At 49.2% G+C, this 24,450-nt stretch overlaps 1 protein-coding gene across 3 annotated transcripts in view; it reads left to right on the forward strand.

The window, feature by feature from the left end:
• Nucleotides 1-24,450, forward strand: part of Slc24a4 (solute carrier family 24 member 4) — a 154,100-nt gene that overhangs the window by 85,755 nt on the left and 43,895 nt on the right. For 2 of the 3 annotated variants that reach the window (XM_063241431.1, XM_023561884.2), the window contains 2 exons: nucleotides 19,330-19,406; nucleotides 23,081-23,155. In XM_063241431.1, the coding sequence (XP_063097501.1) occupies nucleotides 19,330-19,406; nucleotides 23,081-23,155 (152 nt within the window). Of the gene's footprint in view, nucleotides 1-7,398; nucleotides 7,420-19,329; nucleotides 19,407-23,080; nucleotides 23,156-24,450 lie in introns of those variants that run through there. The other variant, XM_023561883.2, reaches the window with a different exon arrangement.

The raw sequence follows: 24,450 nt of genomic DNA on the forward strand, positions 1-24,450 counted from the left end.
AGGCACAAATTGTGGTACACAATTTGGAGATGAAAGGCTCTGCCTTCTGGAGCTTATCCTAACAGCAGCTAAATGTGTAAGGAGTTTAGGCTGAAAGTGGCCAAAACCCAGCCTGGAATAGCATGAGCAAAGGGTGAGAAATGATTGCTTCCTGAACTGGCATCCAGAGCTGGCTTTAGGTATGGCTGGATCCAGGCATCAGTGGAGGGCACCAGGATTGGCTTGGCTCTCATCCATTCTGGTTTCCTTCCTGCTCTCTAAAAAAGGGCATTGGGACTGGGGGTTTAGTTCAGTGGTACACATGCCTGCTTGGCAAGCAAAGGTCCCAAGTTCGATCCCCAGTACCAAAAAATAAAAGAAATACAAAAGGGTGCTGAACAGTGCAAGGCTGCAGTGTACTGTGCCCGTTGCAGGTTTAGCAGACACTTGGGCTCACGGGTTTGAATAGCTGTTCCTGTCCAAAAGAAGGCCCACAAAATGCCTCACTGAGCCACTCACCTGTGTCTGAGCCAAACTCGGTAGACAAGAGTGAGAGGAAGTGACTTTACCAGGCAGCAGCTGCAGGTGTGAGCTCAGTCGCCTGCCAGAGCACTCAGAGGAGCCGCTCTAGTCTGAGCTGGCCCTCGAGTCCAGTGGAGTGGAGTCTGACCCACACATAGTCTTGTCCCCAACATACAGACAGACAGGCTCACCCACTTCTTTCTGCCTGGATGGTCACACTGTCTACAACTGTCTCTTCCCTCCATCCTGTGTCACTGAAGCAGCCTCTGTCCAAGGTCCCTGTTCCTTCCCCCATCCCCGAGTGATGCTTCTAAACCAGGGCTCATCCAACCCCAGCTGGCAGCCGGAAGCCAGCGCCCACCTGTAATTAATACAACCCATGCACTGGGAATGGTTTCTCCATATTTAAGTGGCTGGGGAAAAATCCTTAAAGAATAATATCATGTACTCCATGAAAGTGATATGAAATTCACATTTCAGTGAACAGAAATCAAGTTTCATTGGCTGTTTATGTATCATACAGGAACGCTTTCATACCTGAGATGTTTATGATCTAGCCCTTTTCAGAAAAAAGTTTGTTAACCACTCGTTGAGAACCCTCCAATCCTGTCATCTCTGGGCTCACGGATCCCTGGTGTCCTTATCCTGACACTCAGTGTCCTGCAGCCCAGTTGACCCATATTCCAATCTCTCCTCCCAGGGTGGCCTCCTTGCCACCCGGAGCATCCTGGGTCCTAAATGTGCAGGATTTCCGGTCCCCTGGGCTCTGTCTGTCCTTCCTCCTTCAGCGCTGGTCGGCTCCTTTGCCTGGAAGGTTCCCCTTTCCTCTGGGCTGCACTCAGGACATCATGCCCAGCTCAGTGCTTCCCTGAGTTGTCTTTTCTGAGTCGGAGTTCACCACTGCCGCTTCTGCATTGCACTCATCTTCTGATTTAGCCTCTTCCGGTGGCATTCGTCATGCTGCAATCACCATTTATCACACATCCGTTTCCCCTTCCCCAGCAGATCACAGATACCGCCTGATTCATCCAGATGCCCTCGAAGTCCCAGCACAGATCTTCCTAGTGCATACCACATAGCTTGCGGCTCATCAGAATGGACGAAAGTCACAGTCTGGGCTCAGTCCCTCCTCTTCCCAAGACAGACATGGGGGTTCACAAGGGCTTTGGAGGATCACAGCTGGTGGAGAAGAAAGGATCAAACCAAGGCAGGATAAGCGGGGAGACATTAGTGTCCTGCAAGGTTCATCTCCACAGACTGGAGATGTGACTTGTTGATGAGATTTCAGGAGAGGACCGGGCAAAGGGGAGCCGTGAGAATCAGAATTGTCTTGCAGGTTCCTAGCTGCCTAGTCTCGGGGCGGAGTGCTTTGCCAAAGGACAATGTGCACTTTGACAACGTGTGAACTCATGGGTTAGCCATCGGTGAGCTGGGCGCACTGTCACACACCTGTAACCCCAGCATTCTAGGAAGTAGAGGCAGGAGGATTGCGAGTTCAAGTCCAGCCTGGGCAAATCAGTGGTTTAGTGAGACCCTGCCTCAAAATGAGAAATGAAAAAGGGCCTGGGGTGTAGCTCAGTCTTGGGGTCGGTACTGCAAACATGCATGCATACACATGCATGTATACACACACACACACACACACACACACACACACACACACGAGTGAGACAGCAGGAGTTGAAGGTCTTAATGACCAGAGTGAGTCAGGCAGCACTGTGTCATTGTACAAAGACAGGAGGAGCTACCACGTTCGCTGCTTTCTGGCTGCTGTTGGCACGAGGGCTGGCTAGTTCTTGGTTCCCCAGGGCTCTGTGGTGCAGTGGGGATTTTAGTAGCGTCTCTGCTCTACCCACTAGATGTCAGTAACACCCCAGCCCCAGCTGTGACAACCAAAACTGTCCCCCTGCTGTCACAGATGAGGTGCAACCCACAAACCTTCTGAGCGAGAGCTTTTCTTCTCGCGAATGCTTCCCGTGCTCTTCTTTGGTACAAGACCTGTTTCTTTATTAATGTTAAGAAGTGAATCCCTAGGAGAAGGGCCCCACCCTTGGCTGTAGCCAGGGCGGATTGCTTTCCCGGAGTTTCTGGGTCAGAGAGCTCGACAACCTCGTCTGCACACTACCAGACTCAGAGCAGAGCGTGATCTCTGCTTGCGTAGACAACACCGTGGGATTTTTATTTTGATGCTTTTGACATAATGTTCGTTCTCCTCTTTTAATGTGACTTTTCCCTTTGAGCATACAAACGCGCGTGAGACTCGTGGTGCCAGATTCACGCTGGAAAGCTAACAGCTTAGGTCTGACTAGTGGAAGGGGGGTCACGGCCGCCCTTTTCCTATCCATCGTTTTAGGGCCGGAGGTTTAGCTCAGTGGCACAAGCACTTGCCTGGCAAGTGTGAGGTCGAGAGGTGGATCCCTGATATCAACAACAACAACAAAAAAAAAAAAAAAAGGAAAGAAAGCTACTTACCTATTCATCTTTTTATGAGTTCTTTCACTTCTTGACCATTTTCTCAGACTGACGGCTCTGGGACAGAGGTCGGTCTCCCTGATGTCAACTCGTCTGCTGCCCCTCCAGGGAAATGGGACCAATTCAATTCTGTGTTCTACCCTAGAAAATGGCCTGGCTTGCGTCCTGTTGAGCAAACCCCTGGAAGTTTGGCACTCTTGCCTTTCATCCTGTGGTTCTGAATAAGCTCACAAGTGCCAAGAGATGTGGTGTGAAGAACGCGTGCATTTAAGTTCTGAGCTTGAAACTCTGTGGAGATGTAGGAAACAATCTGCCGCCCTCCTGGGGAAGCAGAGCGTGGTGTGTGCACACATGCATGTGACCGAGTAAGGGGTGCAGCTGGCCGCTTTGCTGCCGTGGTCATTTCTAACCTTCCAAGCTGGCGGTGAGGGGAAGACACTGGGTGGAGAATTCACAGTATCGGGTAAATAACGAGAATGATTGAGAAGCCAATGGGAAGAAAAGAAGTGGTTCCCTGACTTAATGATTGGCTTCTCTCCACTCTCTATGGCAAAGGACTGATCGCTAATAAAACTGAGCTGAGAAGCTATGTATTGGGGTCAGGCATTCTATGGGTCACTGTGCAGCCTCCCCCTGAGAGGAAACAGAGGCCGCTTTGCCTGACTAATAGTAGTATTACTGAGGCCAGGCTCGAACTTGCAGAATCTCTCTCCAGCACAAAGTTGACTCACCCACCCTGTCAGCCTTGATTGTGTGGATTTCTTGGAGGATTGGAGATGTGTTCAAAAAGGCATGTGAGGTAGAACAGGCCACAGTAGGGGCTCAGGGAGCTAATGTGGCTCATGTCCTATTCTGTTTCTGATGCATCTCCCGTTTCTGACAAGCAAAGGAGCTCCTCCAACCTCACAGGGCTTTTGCTGAAAGCAAGGAGCTAAGGACTTGCCTACAGCTCATAAAGGAAAGGCAAGAATAAAATTCAGACCCAGCTAACTATTGGAAATGTTTTTGACCGAGCCAGAGACAACCATAGGTACAGAACCTAGAATGAATAATGGAGACTTTTTCATTATTTTGAGATTTTAGGAAAAGGGCCAAATATTAGTCAGCTTCCCTGGCACTGGACACAACACCTGACATTCACAGCCTAAAGGAGGAGAGGTTTGATTTGCTCAGGGTTTCAGTCCATGGCTGGCTGGCTCCAAGGCAAAGGCGTCTTGCTGGAAGGGTGTGACAGAGCAAAGCTGCTTAGTTCATGGTGGCCAGAAGCCCAGCAGGGGAGAAACACAAGAGAGGAAGGACCAGGACCTAGAGGCAGCACCCAGTGTCACAGCACCATGACCCTCCCAGACACAGCAGAGGAAGTTTACTTAGTGTTACTAATCTCCTCGGTGTTTTGTAATCTAACAAAGTTAATGTATCCAGGATGAGTGGTCACAGAGATTATGCATCCCAGTGACAACCTCAGTCCTTCAGCAAGTGTTTGCTGTGTGAGGTGCATCTGGAGAGCCACTGAGGTTGCTGACTTCCTAATTTATACCTGTGATTTTTGCTCCACTATTAGCTGAACTCTGGCAGCGGGGTGGCCTGTTAGAGTCATACACACTCACAGGGACCATGCGTATGTCCAGCTGGCACCCATGTGGGGCTGCCAGCTCTGTCTGCACACAGTTCTGCAGAAGGAGAAGCTATTCTGTCCTTTCCAGAAAGTTCTTTGGGACTCCCCCAGTTGTACCTGGTGAACTCAGACCCTAGCCGTACTAAGTCTTGGCTGGGGACTTCTTGCCGTGAGGCTCTTCAGGACTGGCAGGAGCTGGGTAGAGGAAGAGACGGTGTGTGCCAAAGAGAGAGATGGCTAAGAGACTTGGAAGGGAGTGCTGGGGTGGAGCAATCCTGGCTCGTAGACGTGGTTTCGGTGGTAACTGTGGCCCATCACGTCTCTCCATGAGCTCTCCCTGTGCTTTTCCTCTTCCCAGAGCTGGTCCCTGAGTCCTGCCTTGTCTTACATATGGCTCCACATACCCTGCCCCTGGCTTTATGTCTTCCGACACAACATCCCGAGTTCTTCCAAGAAACAGAATGGATAGGAGCTACACATAAGTATGTCCTGTGTCACCTTGTGGATGTTTATTTACATCCATAAATCCACATACATAGGATGTGCACATATATGTGTATGTGTCATCTTTCCATCACTATAATGAAATGCCTGAGCCAGTTAACTGTATAAAAATAAAAAGTTCAAGCTGAGGAGGATGTTACACTTCTGTAATTACAGTTACACAGGAGGCTGAGGCAGGAGGATCACAAGTTTATTGAAGGCTGGCCTGGGCAACTTAACAAGACCCTGTCACAATATAAAAAGGACTGGGTACATAATTTAACACTAGAGTACAGATCTAGCATGCAAAAGGCTTGGTGTTCAATCCCACTAGTACTAGCAGAGAGAGAGAGAGACAGAGAGGGAGAGAGAGAGAGAGAGACAAGAGTCACAGAGAGAGAATGTTTACTTAGCTTATAGCAGTATTAGAAGTTCCAATCCAAGATCAAGTGGTGCCATTGCTTTGGGCTCTGGTAAGGTGGGCATGGCATGGTGGGTACCCATGGCAGACAAACTCCTCACTCTGTAAGCCAGGAGGCATGAGAAGAAGGAGAAGAAGGAGGAGATGAAGAAGGAGAAGGAGAAGGAGAAGAAGAGACTTAGGTCCCACAATACCATTTGTAGTCACGCCCCCAATGACCTAAAGACCTCCCTCCAAGCCCCACCACAGCATCTCCCAATTGTGCCACTTGGGAACCAAACCTCTAATAAGTGGACCTTTGTGGAATTCTCAGCCAAGCCATAGCTCTGTGTATGTGTGCCGTGTGTGCGAATGTGCAGGTGTGCATGTTAGTATGAATGTATATTCACAAAGAGGTTTATTTCAAGGAGTTAATCAGTGAAGAATAGATATGAACTGGCAAGTTCAAAGTCTGCAGGGCCATCAATGGGAAACTCGGGCAGGAGCAGGCACTGCAGTCTTGAGCAGAATCCCTTCTCCCAGAAACCTCGCTTTTTGCTCTTAAGGCTTTCAGCAAACTGGAGTGGAGTTGAATTCACGCCCACGTTGCCAGGAGTAGAGTCTTTCACATAAACTGAAGAGATGGGAGGTGCGAGCCACATTTATACACTACCTGCAGAGTGATGCCTGGGTTTACATGTGCTGGCAGCCACTAGCTAACGTCAGCTCCACCCGGCAGTGCATCCCTCCTTCAGGGCCAGCGCGGGGCAGAGGTGAAGGGAGGGGTCTCTCCAGCCTCGCTCCAGGATCCTTTCCTGGTAGTGGGGAGCTTGGACCGCTTGCTCCTGGCAGATCATCTGCCTTCCTTACCTCTGAGGGCAGCGGTGCTCCTGAGACGCAGCCCCAAGCTGCAGCACCTTCCTTTCCGCACACACCCCCACAGTGCTGAACTTCTCACAGCCGTCTGGCATGGGGAGGGACTTAGTGTCGGTGTTGGGCTCATGAAGGATCTTCCTGGTGTGTTGCCCATTTGTTAATTTGAACTCTGTTGGCTAACTGGTCTTTTTTAAATCCAAGTCATCATATTCCTAATAAATAGAGTGACCATGACATGTGTCATCCAAACTGGGGCACTTGTGGGAGTGAAGGGGACACTTAATTATGCTGGACAGCAGGTGTGAATCAGGGTTGTGCTCAGAAACCACAGCACGTCCAAGACCTAAGCGTGGTTGTTGCTGTGAGCTTGTTAGCACCCTCTGGAGAGAGTGATTTCAGAGCCTGTGTTCGTGAACAAGGGCTTCGTGAGGTCAGCAGGGACGAGTGTGGCTGCAGGTTGAGCTGAATCCCCAAAGAGAATATACTGAAGTCCTGACCCTTGGTACTGTGGCCGTGCCCTTGCTGGGAGATGGGACCCTTGCAGATGTCGCTGGGCAAGGTGAGATCATGCTGCATTAGGGTGATCACTTCTAAGAGGAAGAATGCTCTGTGAAGGCAGAGGCAGAACGTGCAGTGATGTGGCCATAAACTGGAAACGCCAAGGACCGACAGCTGCTATTGGAAGCTAAGAAGAGGTGTGGAACGGATTGTCGCTGAGGCCCCAGAAGGAACCAACCCTGCCAGCACCTTGGTTTGAGACTTTCAGAACTGTGATGGGACAGGTTCCAGGGGCTTGCAGCACGTGGTACTTGGTCACGACAGCCCTAGGAAATGCTTCGGTCACAGCCCTAGCCCTGATGACCAGCACATGCTGGTAACAAATCACAACCAGCCACAGAAACGGCACATTCACATGCAGTCACCCAGCAAGGAGTCCCTTCGCTGGGACTTGTCACAGACTGCCTGCCGTATGGCCTTGCCAGACAGTGAGTGAATAATTGTCTCTGCCGGTTGATTGGACACCTCCTGTTAACACACGTGGCCCTACCTCTGCTAACTGAGGGGACACAGGGTGAGTGTGTGCTCTTCTCCATGTGGGGCATGGCCTCCCTGGAAGACTGGGCTCCAGTCCAGTCCTCAGTGATGGGGAGATGACTCAGGTGACTCCACAGTGGAGCGGGAGGCAGAGTGCCTGTGATACAAATATACCAGAGAACAGTCACCATGTTGGAGCTCCCGCTGCTTCCCAGGCTTCTGCAGTTGATCTTTGACCTCTGGATAAGCTCACTTCCCAGCAGCAGCAGCAGGACCAGCGCCTTCCCCTCCCCAGGCATCTCTCCTATGTGAGGAGACATAGGAATGGCTGACACGTGTCCTCTGTATGTGCATGGCTCGGGTGCCGCCCACGTGCTCATCCTCACCAAGAGCAGGGTGACAAGGACACTGGTGGCGAGCTCTAGTTTGTTGGTGCCAACAACCCCTTTTCCTTGGCCATGAGACCCTCAGCCGGTGTCTCTTCATTGAAACACAACTTCAATGTAGTCACATACGCAGATTTTAAGTCTACAGTTTCAGGTGTTTTTTTTTTTTAATCAGTACCAGGGATCGAACTCATGACTGCACACTTACAAGGCAGGCGCGTATGCCGCTGAGCTAAAATTGATTTTTAAAAAACAACTTTGAGTCAAAGTAGTTCACTTCGAGTACAAGGATTTGGTTATAGACATGGACTGTACCCGATTATTTTAGGACATGCTCTTTGAGACAGTCTTTTCAGGACTGAATCCTGTGTGTGCTGAATTCTCGTGTTATTTCTATCAGGAAGAATTTCTTCCAGATGATTCTGCATTTGCTTCTGGTTCAGAGGGAAGAAGGGGATAGGGGTTGTTCAGGTATCATGGCTGCCCCAAGATGCCAGCTTTGTGAAAAGAATTATTGGTGCAGCTGAAGGGTAAGGCCCGTGACTGAGATGAACAGCTGTGGTTTTGGTTGTAGTTGCCTCTGTGTGTGTGTGTGTGTGTGTGTGTGTATGTACTAAATCTAAGACTGATACACAGTTACACACAATGAACAACCATTTACATGTGAGTCCCAAACTCAGTGCCTCGCAGTATTTTGTACTGGCCCTTCCATGTTTCCCAAAGATGATTCTTATAGTAGAAATACCTCAGCCTTAAAGAATCTGTTCCTCACTACCCCAGGCTAGAGCTATTTGGAGTCCAGCATGGCTTTCAGGCATCCTTTGCTCTAGATGGGGATAAACGGAGACGGTCCGGACAGGAAACAGGTGGAGAGGAGCAGAGGCAGGTGGGAAGACGGGTTTTGCTCAGCTCTCCATCACACGCGTGGTGTCCAAGCCCTAACCCTGGTGGGCCAACCTAGACAGCGACACCAGGCCCTTCCTGTCTCTCTCCTCGGGCCATTTACCTTGGCATGGCCAGGGTCCAGGCTTGCCATGTGCTTCTCTGCACGGGCTGAGTGTTTCATGCCTACTTGATACTTTTTCTCAACAGTATTTTGAGCTTTTTCTCTGAGAGACGGCAGCAAAGGAGACCAGACTAGAGGTGTGTGTTAACGGCCTTCTGGTTGCTGGGCGTTTTGCCGTCCTTCCCCTGCACTGTACCAAAATCTTATGTTTGTTCTCCCCTCCTGATTCTTCATCTTCGAGCTTCTTTTGGAGGATGTGGAACATATTGGTACAGAAGAACCTTCCTATTTCTTCTCAGTCTTTGCCGAGTGTTGACTTCAGAGCACAATCCATGCTGCATACGTACAGAATGTGAAAAGGCCTCAGTGAATTTCCAGTCTTTTTGTGTGTCTGATGTTTCCTCCAATCAACAGACCGAGGGTGGGACTGTGCTCCTTTTTTTAACCGATAACCAACGAAGGCAGAACAGAGCTATAATTCTTGTTTTCTTTAAACACAGCAGGATCTTAGAATTAGAGGTCATAAGCATCCTCACTGGGACGGTCTTCTCGTGTCACAAATGATATCTTAGAATAAATTCCAAATGAAGTATTGTGTCAAGAAGGAACATGTTTTGGTTGTGATGTACAGTCAGGTGCTCTTGAGTGCTAGATAATACAGATTTCCATCTCGGCTCTGCCACCGACTAGATAGATGTATGACCTTGAGCAAAGTACTTAACCTTTCTGAGTCCTCATTTGCCAATCAACAAAATAGAGCTAATAATAGTGTTGGGTTTGGACCTGGGTATCCCCAAAGGCCTCATGCTCTCATGGGCAGGGCTGGTGTGAGTAGCTTACAGGGAGATATAGCTCCTTGCTTTAAGGAGATGGGGCCTGGCCATGAGAGGCAAGGCTTGTCTCCCTCCACAGCTCCTCCCTTCTCTGTCTGCTTCCTGGGTGCCTTGGCGTGAGCAAGGCCCCTCCGCCTTGCCGTCCTGCCTTGGGTGCAGCCATCTATGGACTGAAAGAAACCTCTTTTCTTTCAAGTTGTCTCAGGTATTGAATGCCAGTGATAACAGTGACTAAGATGGATAGTAAGGCACAGGCTCCCTCAATGGAACACAGTGTGTAAAGTAGTCAACTTTCAGTCAGTATAATGAAATACCACAGGCAGCCAACTGACGTGGGGACAGGGCTATTCTGGTGCTTAGTTTGGGAGGTTACACTCTGCAGTGAGTCAGCCCACTGCTTCTGGGCAGCAAGGCAGCACATCGTGGAGGGGACACGTGATGGGGCGGAACTGCTTACCTCAGGGCCAGGGAACAAAAGAGAGAGGAAGAGATCGGGGTCCCACCTCCCCTGTGAGAGCAGGTCCCAGTGACCTCAGGACCCCTCAGTAGGCCACACCTCCTACAGGCCTCCTTCTGGTGCTGTCTGGTACAGCAGCCTTTGCCACAGGGACCCTTGAGGACACTTACGATCCTGGCTGCAACAGTTTCCTAGCCTGCTTGGCATGTGGTGAGATGTAGATGTAATTTGCTAATTATATCTAGAATAATTTATCATGCTAAAAAGTTGCACCTGTTTTTCTAAATAGAAATGACTTGCCAGCTACGCATAGAGGTATGCACCTGTAACCAGCACTCTGGGAGACCGAGACAGGAGGATCACAAGCTTGAGCCCAGCCTGGGCAATGTAGTAACTTAGTAAGATCCTGTCTCAAAAAAATGAAACAGGACTAGGGACGTAGCTCAGTGTGAAGGCCCTAGGTTCAATTGCAAGCACCATAAAAAAGGATGTATCTTAATGGTCCCTGTCCTTTCAATAAATTCAGTAGTGGTCTGTATTACCTGTTGTTGACTGGCTTAGAGACTGTTGTGTAGTGGCTGGAAGGTTTGGGTCCTAATTCACTTTAGATATGGAGCACTTGCTTTATGGAATGTTGTAGGTAGATGTCATCTGATAGAGGTGGTGGCAAAATGGGGACCGACAAATCATCACCACAGCCTCCCAAGAGTGCTAAGCCTGGTATGGAGGACCTGTAGATGCAATTAGAGCATATTTCTAATTGTGGAAGTGGAGACCATCCAAACGAAAACATACACAGACACTTATCCAGAGTTTATTATGGGAGGAGGTTGGCTTCCATCACTGTACCAGGTCAGGGAGGCTGCAAGGAGGCTTGTGGTGGGACAAGAAGGCCTTCCCTGTGCACAGACTGGAGGGCAATGCTGTGGGGAAGTGGAGGTGGTGGGCCAGAAGCAGGGCATTTCGTCTCAGTGATGAGCGTGTACTCCTGTCCCAACTCTGCTGAAGCAATCACACGCGAGGTGACTTACAACAATGACTTGTTCTCTCCCGGCCCAGGAGGCTCCAGGTTGGAAAGCAAGGTGCTCATACAGGCTACTTTGGTCCTCCTGTCCTCCAGGAGGAGAATCTTTCATGCCTGTCTACTGGCTTCTGGTGGCTGCTGGCAATTCTTGGTGTCACTTGGCTTCTAGATGCTTCACTCCAATCTCTGCCCTTGCTGTCCGATAACCTGTTTTATCTCTGTGTCCTCTCCTTTTCTTAAAAGGATGCCCTGATTTAGTATGAGCCAACTCAGTGTAGCATCACATAAAGATCTTGTGTTCTGTTACAGACTGAACTGTATCCCTCTGCCCTCATTCATACACTGAAGCCCGGATTCTCTTTCTTTTTCTTTTTTTTTTTTTTTTTTTGGTCTTTTTTTTTTTTTTTTTTATGGGTACCAGGGATCGAACTCACGACTGCCTGCTTGCAAAGCAGGTACTTAGCCGTTGAGCTAAATCCCCAGCCCCAGAAGCCCAGATTCTCTCGGGTGAGGATACTGACTATGGGATCTTTAGGGAGACAGCAACATTAAATAAAGTCATAAGGCTGGGACCCTAATCAAATAGGATTGGCGTCCTTAAAAAAATAAAAAAAAAGGAGGAGACACGAGGAGTGTACACAGAGAAGGTGGCTATTTGCAGGTGAGCAGGGATCTCACCAGAAGTCGCTTCGGTCAGCACCTAGATCTTAGACTCAGAGCCTCCAGAAACATGAGAATATAATTTTTTCTCTTGTTTAATATGCTCAGTCTTTGGCATTTTGTTTTGATAGCTCAAGAAAATTATAACACTATTTCCAAATAGGATCTTAGTTTCAGGGTCTCGGTGGTAAGAAAGGAGACCGAATTTGGGAGGACAGCATTCAGCTCGCCATGGGAGCCCCTTCGGCTTTCTCTGGTTGGTGTATAGTCATCTCTCTGTCCCTGTGGCAAAATACAGAGGGCCATTAATTTATATCAGATTTGATTTTGGCTCTTTGTCTCCATTTGTGTATTCGGGCCCTTGCAGGTGTGCAGCTCACTACCTGTGAGGCTGAGTAGGACAACTGACCTCTCTGGACAACAGTGTCCTCCCCTTTCAAGTTGGAGACTCAAGGAGTTTTCACGGAGCAGGGCAAGGATATCAGCGTCAGTGCAGGGAGAGAGGGGACACTGGAACAGCAGTGGGTAACCACTGCTCCTGTGACACTGATGACCCCAAATCCCTCCTAGGGGGAGAACGGAGCCACGTAGCATCTGGAGCCTGGTCCAGTTGTAAAATTCCATGGCTGCTCTTGGAAGGAACAATCCTATTGCTGAGGCTTCTGATCATATTTTTATTTTTGCAGTGCATAATCTCTTTAGGAACGTACTGAAAGAAAGATAGGATTTTAGACTCCTTTTCAGGCTGGTTAAGCCCATCATTTAATCTAATTATATTTACTCCTGTTTGGGACTAGGAGGGTGATGGGGTAAAACAGAGACATACCAACTGTTACCCATGAAAGGTATTAGATTCTTAGCAAAGTTATTTTAAATCAGAGAATTAAGGAGGGAAAAAAATTACAATCTTTTGCTTTTGATTCCTGATGCCTGGGTGGTTTCTAAAACACATACGTTATATAAGTTGAAATGATAGAAATTGGAAGCTATTTAAATGACTCTCCAGCCTTCCAATCTAGTTTTCCTAGTTTCCTACGTCAGGGCTTAGAATGCATGGTTATTTTTAGCCAGGGTAAAAAGCAATTTGGAGTCAGTTTCTTTTAAAAAAAATTAAATTCACAGTTTATATTCCCTAAAGAGAGTCAACTAATTGAAAGGTCTAAGAAAGATCGGCATCAACCAGAAAGCACATCTCTGTCGACAGTGTTCTGTCCTCAGAGAATCACTGTATGGTGGTTGCGGGGCAGTTTGGAAAGAGCCAAGGCATGGCTGCAGGCCAGACAGGCAAGGTTTGGGGTTTATCTCCTTTATGCGTGGACAGGCTGTTTGGATGCTGTGTTTTAAATAGACAGAAGCAAATTGCAAAAGGATTTGGGATGCTGGTTAGCAGATGCATGCAATGGTCCGGACAGAGATGCTGCAGGGTGGGGGTGCAGGGGGAGGGCTGCGGCAGCCCCTGAGGGATGGCCAGGCCCCTACGGAGCCCTGGGTGATGGGGAGGTGTGTGTATCAGCTCATGTTCTCTGTGGGGCATAGAAGCAGCCTCAGTAATTTACACAGAAAGGAGTTTAACTCAAGGAATTAGATGCATACAAATTTGTAGGAAAGAAATGTTTGTGCCCTTCCTCAAATTCCGTAGGGAAACTTAACCCCCCAAGGCGACGGCATTAGGAGGTGGCATCTCAGGGGTGACTAGGTCATGAGGACTCACTCTGCCTTTACAATTGGGATTAAGGCCCTTACAAAAGCGGTTCCAGGAGCTGCCTGTTCCCTTCCACCACGAAAGAAAGTAAGACCTTGATCCTGGCTGTCCCAGCCTCCTAACGTGTCAGGAATGCAGCCTGAATGGGCAAAGATAAATGGAACATGGAATGCTCAAATTAAAAAGTCCCGCTCAGAAATAAGTCAGTGGGTACCACGGCAAGTAGAGTCCCTCAGTGACACTCTGTGGCCTTGACTGCCCCTGGAAACGACAGCAAGAGCACTGCACCTCTTTCCTGCCCTCAAACCCTGTAGCCTGACAGAACGCACTTTATGGTCAGAACCATAGGTGCAAGGGCGCTGGGGCTCCTCACAATGAGAAACAGGACTGATCGTATATGACCAGGCAGGGCCCAGCCAGTGTCCTCCGCAGGAGGATCTATGTGATTCAAGGTGCTGAGACGGATATTCAATGCCTCTTGGCCTGTCCACCCGTCTCAGAGAGGGAGGAAGTATTGAGGACACCATGTGGATTTCTTTCCTGCTAACCAAGATTGGTAGTCAGCCATTCACTGTCATATTTGATTGACTGCTAGATATGTAAGGTCTTGAGCTCAGGAAAGAAAGAAATTTAGGAAACTAAAGAATGAAATTTAGGAAACTGTGGAGACTGAAAAGGAGAAGCCAAGGAAAATGAGTCGAGAGAGAAGATGGTTGGAGACAAGCCCCAAGGACACCAGCATTGAAGGGTTCTGAAGAGGAAAGGGAACCCCTACGGGAGACTGAGTCATGGGAGGAGCAGGAGGGGTCAAAGAAGCTAGTTGGGAACATTTCAGGGTCAGCTCCCACAACACATGTAAATCTCTGAGCATTTTTCTAAAGGTAAGATGCCAACCAGAAAGGCTGCATATGACATGACTCCTTTAGTAGGACATTTTGGAGAAGACACCAGAGAGAGAACAGATGTGGGATTGCCAGGGCCTGGGGAGCAGCAGGGAGTTGGCTATAAAAAGCCAGTGCAAGGGAATTTTGGGGGTGATGGAACTATTTTATATGGTGATAGGTATATGACTATGCATTTTTCAAAATCATAGAACTACATCCTACAAAGACTAAGTTACTGTGTGTAAAATGGATGAATGGCGGACGCATTGCATGCATGCCTAGATGATGGATGGATGCATGGGTGGATGGGTGAATGGATGGATGCATGAGTAGATGCATGGGTGGACCTGTGTGGATGCCTGGATAGATTGCATGGATACATGCCAGTGCACTATTTGTCTTGAGAGCACAGTTCTTGCCATGAACCCTAATTCCAAGGAATCAGACGTTGGCCCTGAGAGGCATTCCTATTGTGGGTAAAACCTCAGTACCCAAGGGGCCTGGCATTGGTTGAGCCCTTAACTCAGCTACTTCTCTCACCATTCCAAACTGGCTGCATGACTATAGGTGAATCCTTTAGCCACTCAGAGCCTCTCCTTCTGCTACAAAATGGGAAGCATGAGCTGCTCAGGATTTCCTGGAGACTCAAGAGCTTTGAACAGTTAGTACTGCAACTTGATGTGGACACCACCATCTTCGTGGGCTTGCTATGTGGCATCAGCCTCCCCTAAGTCAGTCACTGCTGGTTTGGGTCACTCTTCTCCATTATGGCAAGCTTGTCCATCATATGTTTATCTGTGCATCCACCCCAGGCCAGACAGGCAGACACGATGTAAGTACACATCCACCTCCCCTAGTGCCTGTGTAGAATGCTTATGAAACATATATTGACATTTATCCTTTTGATATTTTCCAACCCACTGCTTCCTAAACACCTTTGGTGCCCTCTGAATGTCAGGTCACTCTCTGAGATGAAGGTTCCCTGCCCAAGATGCTCTGGATACACAGAATTTCATTTGATGGTCCCCAGACAGCCCATTGTCTATAGATTGGGTACCTTGGAATAAATTCATTCATTTTGAGAACTGGCACCAGTGTAAGCAAAACTATAATGTCTCTAAGGGAAACATAATTCAGAACATCATCTCTGTGCCTTTTTGTATATTAACAAAACCACAAATGCCACTGGCCATGATGTCATACGCCTGTTATCCCAGCATTCTGAGAAGCTGGGGCAAGAAGAACACAAGTTTGAGCCTAGCTGGGGTAATTTAATGAGACTGTCTCAGAATAAAAAATGATAGGGGAATAGCTCACTGTGGAGGTCTTGGGTTTAATCCCCAGTACCACTCCCACGCACACACACAAAAAACTCAAGTGTGCCTTGAGCACGATATTTTTAGGGTGTGAGGGGATTAGAGATGCTTTGACCTCGGGGCCTTTAAAGGTTTTCCTCTGATATTCAGGAGGGCAGATGGCCGAGAAGACCTCCCTTCGGCACCCCCGGCCCTGCACATATACAAGGCATCCAATTGGAGTGTGGCAGACGCTAGCGTGTAAGGACTCCTGGGCATGTCCAGAACTGAGAGTGATGTCCCTCTGGGTACCGGGTCCAAAGGCAAGAATCTTAAAGAGGGGTGTCCTTCCTTTGCTCCCCCCCAAATCTGTGGGTTTGTAGGATCATCTCTGCTTCCCTGATCTTAGCTCCACCTGCAGGCAAATCTGTCCCTGCCCTACACCCCAGCCCTGGATTTCTGCAGCTTAAAAGCTTATGCATGACCTCGAAAGCCATGTGTGTGCCCTGCTCATCCTTCCCTCCTCCCCGGTGGGGATTTGGGCAGCAGAGATGCAAACATCACGCCCTTGAGCATAGCCTAGGGCGCCCGATCTCAGCAAGCAGTGGGAGGAAAGCCGAGGTCTCCTTGGGGACATGCAGTGACACTGTTCCCGCTTGTGGCCTGGGTAATCCATTGCTCTCTCTTGTTCCCTGTATCTTGCTTCCTTTTCCTCTCGAACCCACTTTTATTTTCTCTCCTGCTTTCTCACACCATGTCCTCCAAAGCTGTGGGGACAGGATACGCTTACAAATTGACAGTTCTCTGGCTTAGCTCGCTTAATCCTTACAGCACCAGGGTCTGCCGTGATCCCCATTTCTAAGTGAGCGAATATTCCTGAGCTGTTAGAAACACGCCAGAGTCACAGAGGTCAAAGGGGCAGAGGCACCCCCGAAACCTCCGTCCATCTGCCTCTGTGCTGGACATATGGCCTATCTGCACTTCTAAGTTGCTGTTGTCGGTGGCAAGGGTGGAGGAACAGGCTCCCCTGCCCCAAAGCCTGGCCACTTTTTGGAGGATCTTATCTTAAAAAGGTGGATGAGCTGGTCTCAGTACCAGTCAACAACTCGGGAGGCCAAGTGGCCCTCTGCCTTCTGCAGCCTTTGACGTCCATGCCAGGACATGCCACCCACAATGAGGATATTTGTGTCATCACACTGCATTTTTGCCACTGAAGAGGCTGAGAGCCAGAGAGATGAAGTGACTCAGCCAGACAAGCACGTGGGTAGTTGAGCCGGGAATCCAGTCCACAGTGCAGCGTGATTTACGGTTCCAGTTTGTGTGACCGGGTGCTCCAACCTGCTCATTTCCCTCTCTGAGCCTCGCTCGAAAGCAGACACATGTATGGCTACAGCTCCTGCCTTGTGGGTTCAGAATGTGCTAGGAATATGAGTGGACACCAGGAGTGGGGTGTCATAAGCTAGGAGCTCTGCTGGTCACCTGCAGTCTTTCCTGGTAGAATCAACACCACGGACGGTGTTTGCTGTCCTCCGTGGCCGCCTGGCGTGCACTCGAGGGTACAGAGCAAGGCAGCAGGGCTGACAGAGTCCGTTCCTACCCAAGGACGAAGCCATTTATAACACACACCCGTGGCCTGCTGCAGGCTGGATGATACACCCTCAGCAGCAGAGAGGCAGCACAACTCGATTCTTATGCTAAAGAATTTGTAGGATTGGATAAATCACCAGCCCTCACAACACTGGTTTGGAAACCAGGAAATGTCTCAAATTCTCACAGCAGAAACATCTATTGATCTGCGCTGAATGTCCCAGACACAGTCCATCTCTCCTGGAAACAAGATCCTGGGCACAGGAGTGCCAGGTCTCTCCTTTTATAATTCCTGGTCTGCGTGCACACGGATCTGGAAGCAAAGCATGCCCTTGAACTGGCAGCAGCAATTCTGTTTTTTCATTAAATTTTTTTTTGTTGTTGTTGTTTGGTTTTTGAGACAGGTCTTGCTATATAGTCCCAGCTGGCCTTGAACACAGTATGTGGCCCAGGCCAACCTGTCACAGTCATCTGCCTCAGCCTCCCGAGTATTGAAATTACAGGCATGTGCCACCACCTCTGGCCTCATGAAATACATCTTGTTTCAAAGTGGGAGCCTTTTCTGGATGCCTGGGAGCTGCTGCTTTTTGTTTCTTTTTGCAAAACTGATGTTAAAAAATATAATAATTCCGTAAAACAGAGACACCATCATTTTCAGAGCTTAGCATCAAAGTATATTTACAGAGAAAGGATTTCTGCCCTGGACACTTACTTAACAGGCCTTTGTCAAATGCCTACCACGAACCTTGTGGCATTCCAGGCATGAGATGGTTGTCAAGGGTAAGAGCATTCTAATAGGATGAGATGATGTAGATTGTCACTTTTATTAGTATTTTACCATTAGGAATTCAATTGATTAAGGTTTATTGAGAACTTACTGTGTTCCAGGCCTTGTGTAGGCACTGAGGATGCAGTGGTGAACCGGGCAGCATGAACCCCTGCCTTCCAGAAGCTTCCAGTGTGTCCTGATGTGATGCGGACCAGTAGGGGTCTGGGAATGTCTTCCTGGGCACTGTAGAAATGGCATGCATTTGTGCAGTGTTTCTCCATCGTTCATCTCAGGAAGTAGGGCACGTGAGGAGGAAGACCCAGTCTGGGGCTACCCAGGAGCATTCTGGGGCAGACAAGTTGCTCAGAGCTGCAAGGAGCTAGAGAGTTGGTCCTCAAGCCCTTCATGTTTGATTGGTGGCCACCTTCTGGCCACTATGAATAATGTAGCTAGCTGTGAGCGTTTGTGCACAGCTTTTTGTGTGGATATGTGTTTTCCCAGGGTACTGTTTAGGAAGTGGGATTTCTGGGTCCTGTGATAACTCCCCTACTTACTGATGAACCCCCAAAGCTGTCCCATTTCTCATGCCCACCATCAGTGGGTGAGAATTTCATTGTCTACACTTGTTATACTCTGTCTTTGGAACTGTAGCCATCCTAGTGGGTGTGAAATATTTTATTGTAAGTCTCCAACTTACAAACATCTGAGTTGCCAATTTTCACGAGTGTATTGTGTAAGATTCATGTTGTTATGTTAACCCATAAATCCAATTTATTCACATGTTCCCAGAATATCAAAAACCTGATCAACACGAAGGTACTAGACTTTCTGTGTATAATCCAGTAAGTCCCCAGTTTACAAACATTCGAGTTGCGAACTTTAACAGGCATGAATGAATTTCAAATTATGAACTTTTGTAGATGCAAATAAGTTGCAGAAGTAGCTCACATGACTGCTGGGCATTGTCATGTTGCACTGGTGTATGTGCTTCAAAGTAAAAAGAGTTTACTTACAGATTTGTGTATGTGTGTGTGTTTTCTGTGCTTTATGCTGTTCATTTGTGTCAAAGGTGAATAAGACTCATTTCGTCAGACTTACAATAGAATCTGACTTACAGATGTTATGGAGCTGAACTCTTCTGTAAGTGACAGAAGTTACTCTGTCTAGTGACATTTTCCGAGCAGCCCTGGTCCACCCTGAGAAACAGCTGCCCCTTTTGCTGCTCATCTGAGGCTGGTGGGCTCTTTCATTCCTCAGTGGACCCCCAGAGGACCCCCAGAGGACTCCCAGAGGACTCCCAGGACCTTGATGCCTAACACTCTGCCGTCTCTTCTTGTCTTCCAGCGATTCACGAGTTCCCCACGGACCTGTTCTCCAACAAGGAGCGACAACATGGAGCTGTCCTGCTGCATATCCTCGGGGTAGGTGTTCCTTGGGGTGTGACATCGTTACACTTGTATTGTGAAGACTGTGTGGTGTGGCAGAGCCACAGCACAGCTGAGATGTGCTTAGTCTTTGTAACAGCTCTGTGAGGAGAACGGATCCTGAATGGTCCACTTTGTCCATGATGTTTGAAATATGTTAGATGACTTGCCCAGTGTCACACACCTAGTGGCCCCACAGAGTGGGGTTCTTTCCTGAGCCTCATTTTCTTTTGTAAAATAGGGACGCCACCATCTATTCCCAGCATATAAACATGACTGGATATGCATCCCAGGACATCAGACACCATATGGCATGCAAGCCCTCCATACATAACGTAAGGGCCATCATGATTCCCACAGCCACCACTGAACCGTGTCACTCCGATGTAACTGTAGGTGGAATCGTGGATGGACTTCTAAAACTTCTCTCCACAGACAGACAGATCCTGACGGCACATAGTAGAGTTCAAGTAGCAGTTCAAAAAACCCGAATTGGGGCTGGGGATTTAGCTCAGCGGCATAAGCACCTGCCTTGCAAGCAGGCGGTTGTGAGTTCGATCCCCGGTACCATTAAAAAAAAAAAAAAAAAAGTTAAAAAAAAAAATGGAAAAAACCCGAATTACAGATCTCCTGCCTGTGACAGGGTAGAAAAGCTCTAGCCCCACCCAGACTTTCACCCTGCCTGTTTTATAAAGTATTAATGGAGCACAGCCCCTCCCAGTCACGGCTGAGCCAGCCATGGAGGCCGTTGAGCTACCGCGGCAAGACAGAACAGTTTTATCAGAGACCACATGATGCACAAAGCCAAAGGTACTTTTTGAGTCCTTTATGGAACCGTTACTGGGCTCTGCTGAATAGTTTGGGAAAGCATCTGATCCAGGGTGAAGTTTCTACTTTCAATCAACTACAGCTCACTTCCCAGCCCCTTAGCACTGTCTATTAGTGCTTTAAAAGAGATAATTAACAAGTGGAATCTGGAATTCCTCACACAGAGAGCAAGAATCACAGAATAATGAATGCGTGAGTTTTTAATGAACAGGACAAATCACCAGTGAAGATCAGAGTTTAAAATGAGGGTTGCAGGCATATTTTAAACAGCAGGCCTGTCTATTTTTTCTGCAATGGAGTTATTATGTTTCCAGATTCTCTGACTTTACCCTCCTTCTCTTTCACGAAAGGAGAGTGAGTGTGATTCACTGGTCCCGCAGTCCTTTGGCTCTGGCTTCTGAAAGTCTGTGACAGAATTTTTCTTGTTGGTTATCAGTGATTTTACAGAGATAATTGCGAGCAGAGTTACCAAATATGGCGAGAGCACTGAATCCAGCCTACTTCCTGGCTTTATAAATAAAGTTTTATTAAAACAAAGCCACACCCATACAAGGAAGGGCTCCTCAGGTGAGCAAAGCAGTTGCAACTAAGACTGGCTCACAAAGCCCAGAGTCTTCTGCTCTGGCCTTGCAATGAGCAAGTTTCCCTCTTTAGCTGGCAGGAAGACCTCAGCACAGCAGGCATTTGTCTGCAGCCCCGAGAAGGTTTCCGTAGTTTGCTGGGGAGGTGGCGATGTTGTGGCTGTGAACTCAAGTCAGCCTTGGGAGACCTGCAGGTGGGCGGGGTCTCTCCCAGTCACCCACTCCCCTCCCCCTCATCCTCACTGTTTTGTTTTTGCTCCAGCCCAAAGGTTATTGAGTCAAATCCAGGGGCAGTCATGCATGGGCCCCAGTTGCTTGGCCACAGTTAGTGCATCTTCTACTTAATTTTTACTGCATCACCGTTCATCATTTGTGAAATTGGGGATCAGTGTTTCGGCTTGGGCTTCATTTTTACCAACAGGCCGTGCATGCCCTCATGCAGAGTAAAACCAACCTCTTTCCCGTCAACCCTAGTCTTTGCTCCACCTTCCAGCCTCGAATTCTCTGTTCTCCACCTCCCCACTCCCTTCCCCCTGCATCCATGATTCTGCTGTTCCTTGGAGGCATCGGACACTCTTGCCTCAGGGCCTTTGCACTTGCCCTCTTCAGATTGTATAGATTCATCATTTTCTGGTTTGTGTTTGCCCCTCACTAAGGTAAGGCACAAGAGACAGAGGTTTCTCCTGGTATCCTCACCACTGTTTCCCTGATGCCTACAATAGTGTGTGGCATGAAGAATGAACTCACTGAAGCTGGGCTGGAGGCTGGAGAGATGGACAGGGCAGGCAGAGATTTAGCTAGAAAGCCATTTTGAAAGTACCATCTGGGGCTGGGGACATAGCTCGGTGGCAAAACGCCTGCCTGGCAGGCACACGGTCCTGAGTTTGATTCCTGGTACAAAATAAAAAGTACCCATCTGCTTTTACTTTCCCATTAAACAGATAAGGAAACTGAGCCCTAGCGATGGATATCATATCGAAAGTCATGGACAAGTAAGTCCAAGGACCAGTGCACACACATCTCCCAGTGTGAGCAGCAGATGTGTTTCCACACGCACTGCCCCACTGGCCCTCAGGGACTGAGCAGCCCCTTGATTCAGCAGGGAGAGTGTGGGTGGGAGCAAGAGATATGCTCTCAGTGGGTTCAGCAGGATGCTGTTACTTGGGGCGTATTAAGTGGTGAATCTAGACATTCTCCTTCTTTGGCCTTTGGAGAGCAGACTCTGGTGCTAGAAAAGAGACATGCTTCTCTGAGAAAGGCCGAGGAAGATAAACTGTGTCTCCCGCTGTCCACTCTGGTCACTAGTGTGTGGGGAGGGACGGTTTCCTACGCCCCAGTAAGTTCTCCAGCGAACACCAAGTGGGTGCTCCGTAATTGAGTTCAGTTCAGACACCATCTCCATGGAGGCAGCGCTGGGCCCAGCAGGCTGAGGGCTCAGTCCCAAGGCTGCCTCCACAATGCCAGGCGGTCACACTGGTTAACAGGCTACACATTGGGGTTCCCACGTCCTCCTCCTCAGTCCTAGATGGCTCACAGAACTCCAGGGCACACGTGCTTACATCTTCCGTATGTTGCAAAGGATGTCACCCAGGGTGCAGAGACATGGCCAGGTGGAAGAGACAGAGTGGAGGGGTGGGGAGAAAGGTGGAGCCTCCATGCCCCTCTGGGGGTGCCACCCTCCTGGAAGCCCCATGGGTCAACTGTCTGGAAATCTTCTGAACCCAGCCCTTTGGGGTTTTTTAGAATCCCCATTACATAAGCAGGATTAAGGCATCCTTGGCCACTGGGGACCAGCTCAGCCTTCAGCCCCTCTTCCCTCCCCTGACAGAGAGACTGAAAGCCCCAACCCCACTAATGCTGCTTTGGCCTTTCAGTGACCAGGGCCCGCCCCCCACACCTCCCATCTCATCAGCATACAAAAGACTGTGATATCACCCCGGTCAGAGGACCGAGGGCTGCAGGAGCTATGTGCCAGGGACCCAGAACAGACACCAAAGTTACATTTCTCACTAGGTTTCAGTGCCAGGAGAGGAAGGCTCCTGAGCCCGTGTGGCCTCTGTTGTAATCCCCACTGCTGCTGAGCATGCTACTGCACCTTTCTGGGTCTCAGCTTCCCCAGCTGTCCATGCAGAGACAGTGAACAGATCTCTGTGGTGGAGGCTTTCTTGTCTCCTGGCGCCTGTCCAGGCACCCTGGCTTGGGCGAATTGCCCTCTCGGTGACAGGGCCCGTACTGACCCCATCTGTCTGGTTTCCTTTGCAGGCGCTCTACATGTTCTATGCCTTGGCCATAGTGTGCGATGACTTCTTCGTTCCATCGCTAGAGAAGATCTGTGAAGTAGGTGGAGGGGACTTGGGGACCCTTGGTGAGGCCCCAGAATGGTAAAGGACAGATGGCATGTAAACGAGAGGGCAAGAAAGTCAGGGCTGGGGTGGGGAGATTGGTGGTAGAGACCGTCACACTGAGCCCCTGTAGTTGGCCCTGAGATGGCCCTGAAGCTGCCTAATCAGCAGAGAGGGGTGGTGCCTTCTCCCAGGGCCTGGCAGAGGAAGCCACTGCCGATAGGAATTTGCTGTCCAGAATGCTGGCACCAGTGCACCCTGTGTGCCAGCCCTGGCCTGTGAGGGAGCCCAGGGAGTCCCGCACCTATGTAGGCACATTGTCCATAACCAGCAGGGGGCAGGCTGCAGGCCACAGGTGAGGCTGGGCATCCCATGGGGCGCACCTCTGGAGGATGCTGGGCCATAGCAATGAGTTTCCCTGCCCCAGCCTTTGCAAGCTGCCACATTCACCCTCTGCTTATTTTGGTTTTTTCTGTTTTTTTTTTTTTTTAAATTTTTGGTACCAAGGATCAAACTCATGACCTCATGCTTGCCAGGCAAGTGCTTATGCCACTGAGCTAAATCCCAGCTATTTTGTTATTTTTTTAACTTTTCCTTTTTTCTCCCCATGTGTAAGATCCCAGTCTGCCTCCTCCCTCTGCCTTAGTCTTGGCCGGAGAAGGAAAAGGCCCTTAGATGGCAGCACCTGCACCAGCAGGCACTTGGGGTCCTGTCACCCTCTTCCCGTGATGCCTCCTCGCTGCCTGGGATCATGCCAGTGTGTGATGCTTGAACAGGAAACACCGCTCCTTAGGGCCAGGTGCTTCCTCAGGATTTTACTCACTGCTGGTGCAGCCTGGTGGCTCAGCGTCACTGCAGTTGAGAGTTTTCACTTCGGAACTGGGTCCTCCTAAGGGTGACCTGTTAGGGTGACACACAGGCTCCCCATAGCTCCCCCCACCCTCAGAGGTAAACACTGGGTGCTAGTGCAAGGGACTATCCCAGGATGCCATAGTGTGGGCTGTGGTGTGCTGCCCCCAAGGGAACCTTCGGGGGGACATGCAGCCTGCTGATCCTTGCCAAATACACACCTTGGATTCCTGCTAGGCTGAGAGCCTTGGGAAGCCACAGCAACAGGGTCAGGCTGCTGCCCCTTTGGAATTAAGAGAAGCCTGTGGAAGGGGGGCTGACTGAGGCACAGGACTGTACAGAGGGAATGGCCAGGGACCCTCGCAGGTTATCTGCATCCCTGAGGACAGAGAGATGAGCAAGCATGGTGGTCTCAGCACCTCCCTCCCCATAAATAAAACC

The sequence above is a fragment of the Cavia porcellus genome, unplaced genomic scaffold (genome assembly GCF_034190915.1).
Source record: "Cavia porcellus strain 051 isolate PalLab524CR breed Dunkin Hartley unplaced genomic scaffold, mCavPor4.1 scaffold_31, whole genome shotgun sequence".
Lineage (NCBI taxonomy): Eukaryota > Metazoa > Chordata > Mammalia > Rodentia > Caviidae > Cavia > Cavia porcellus.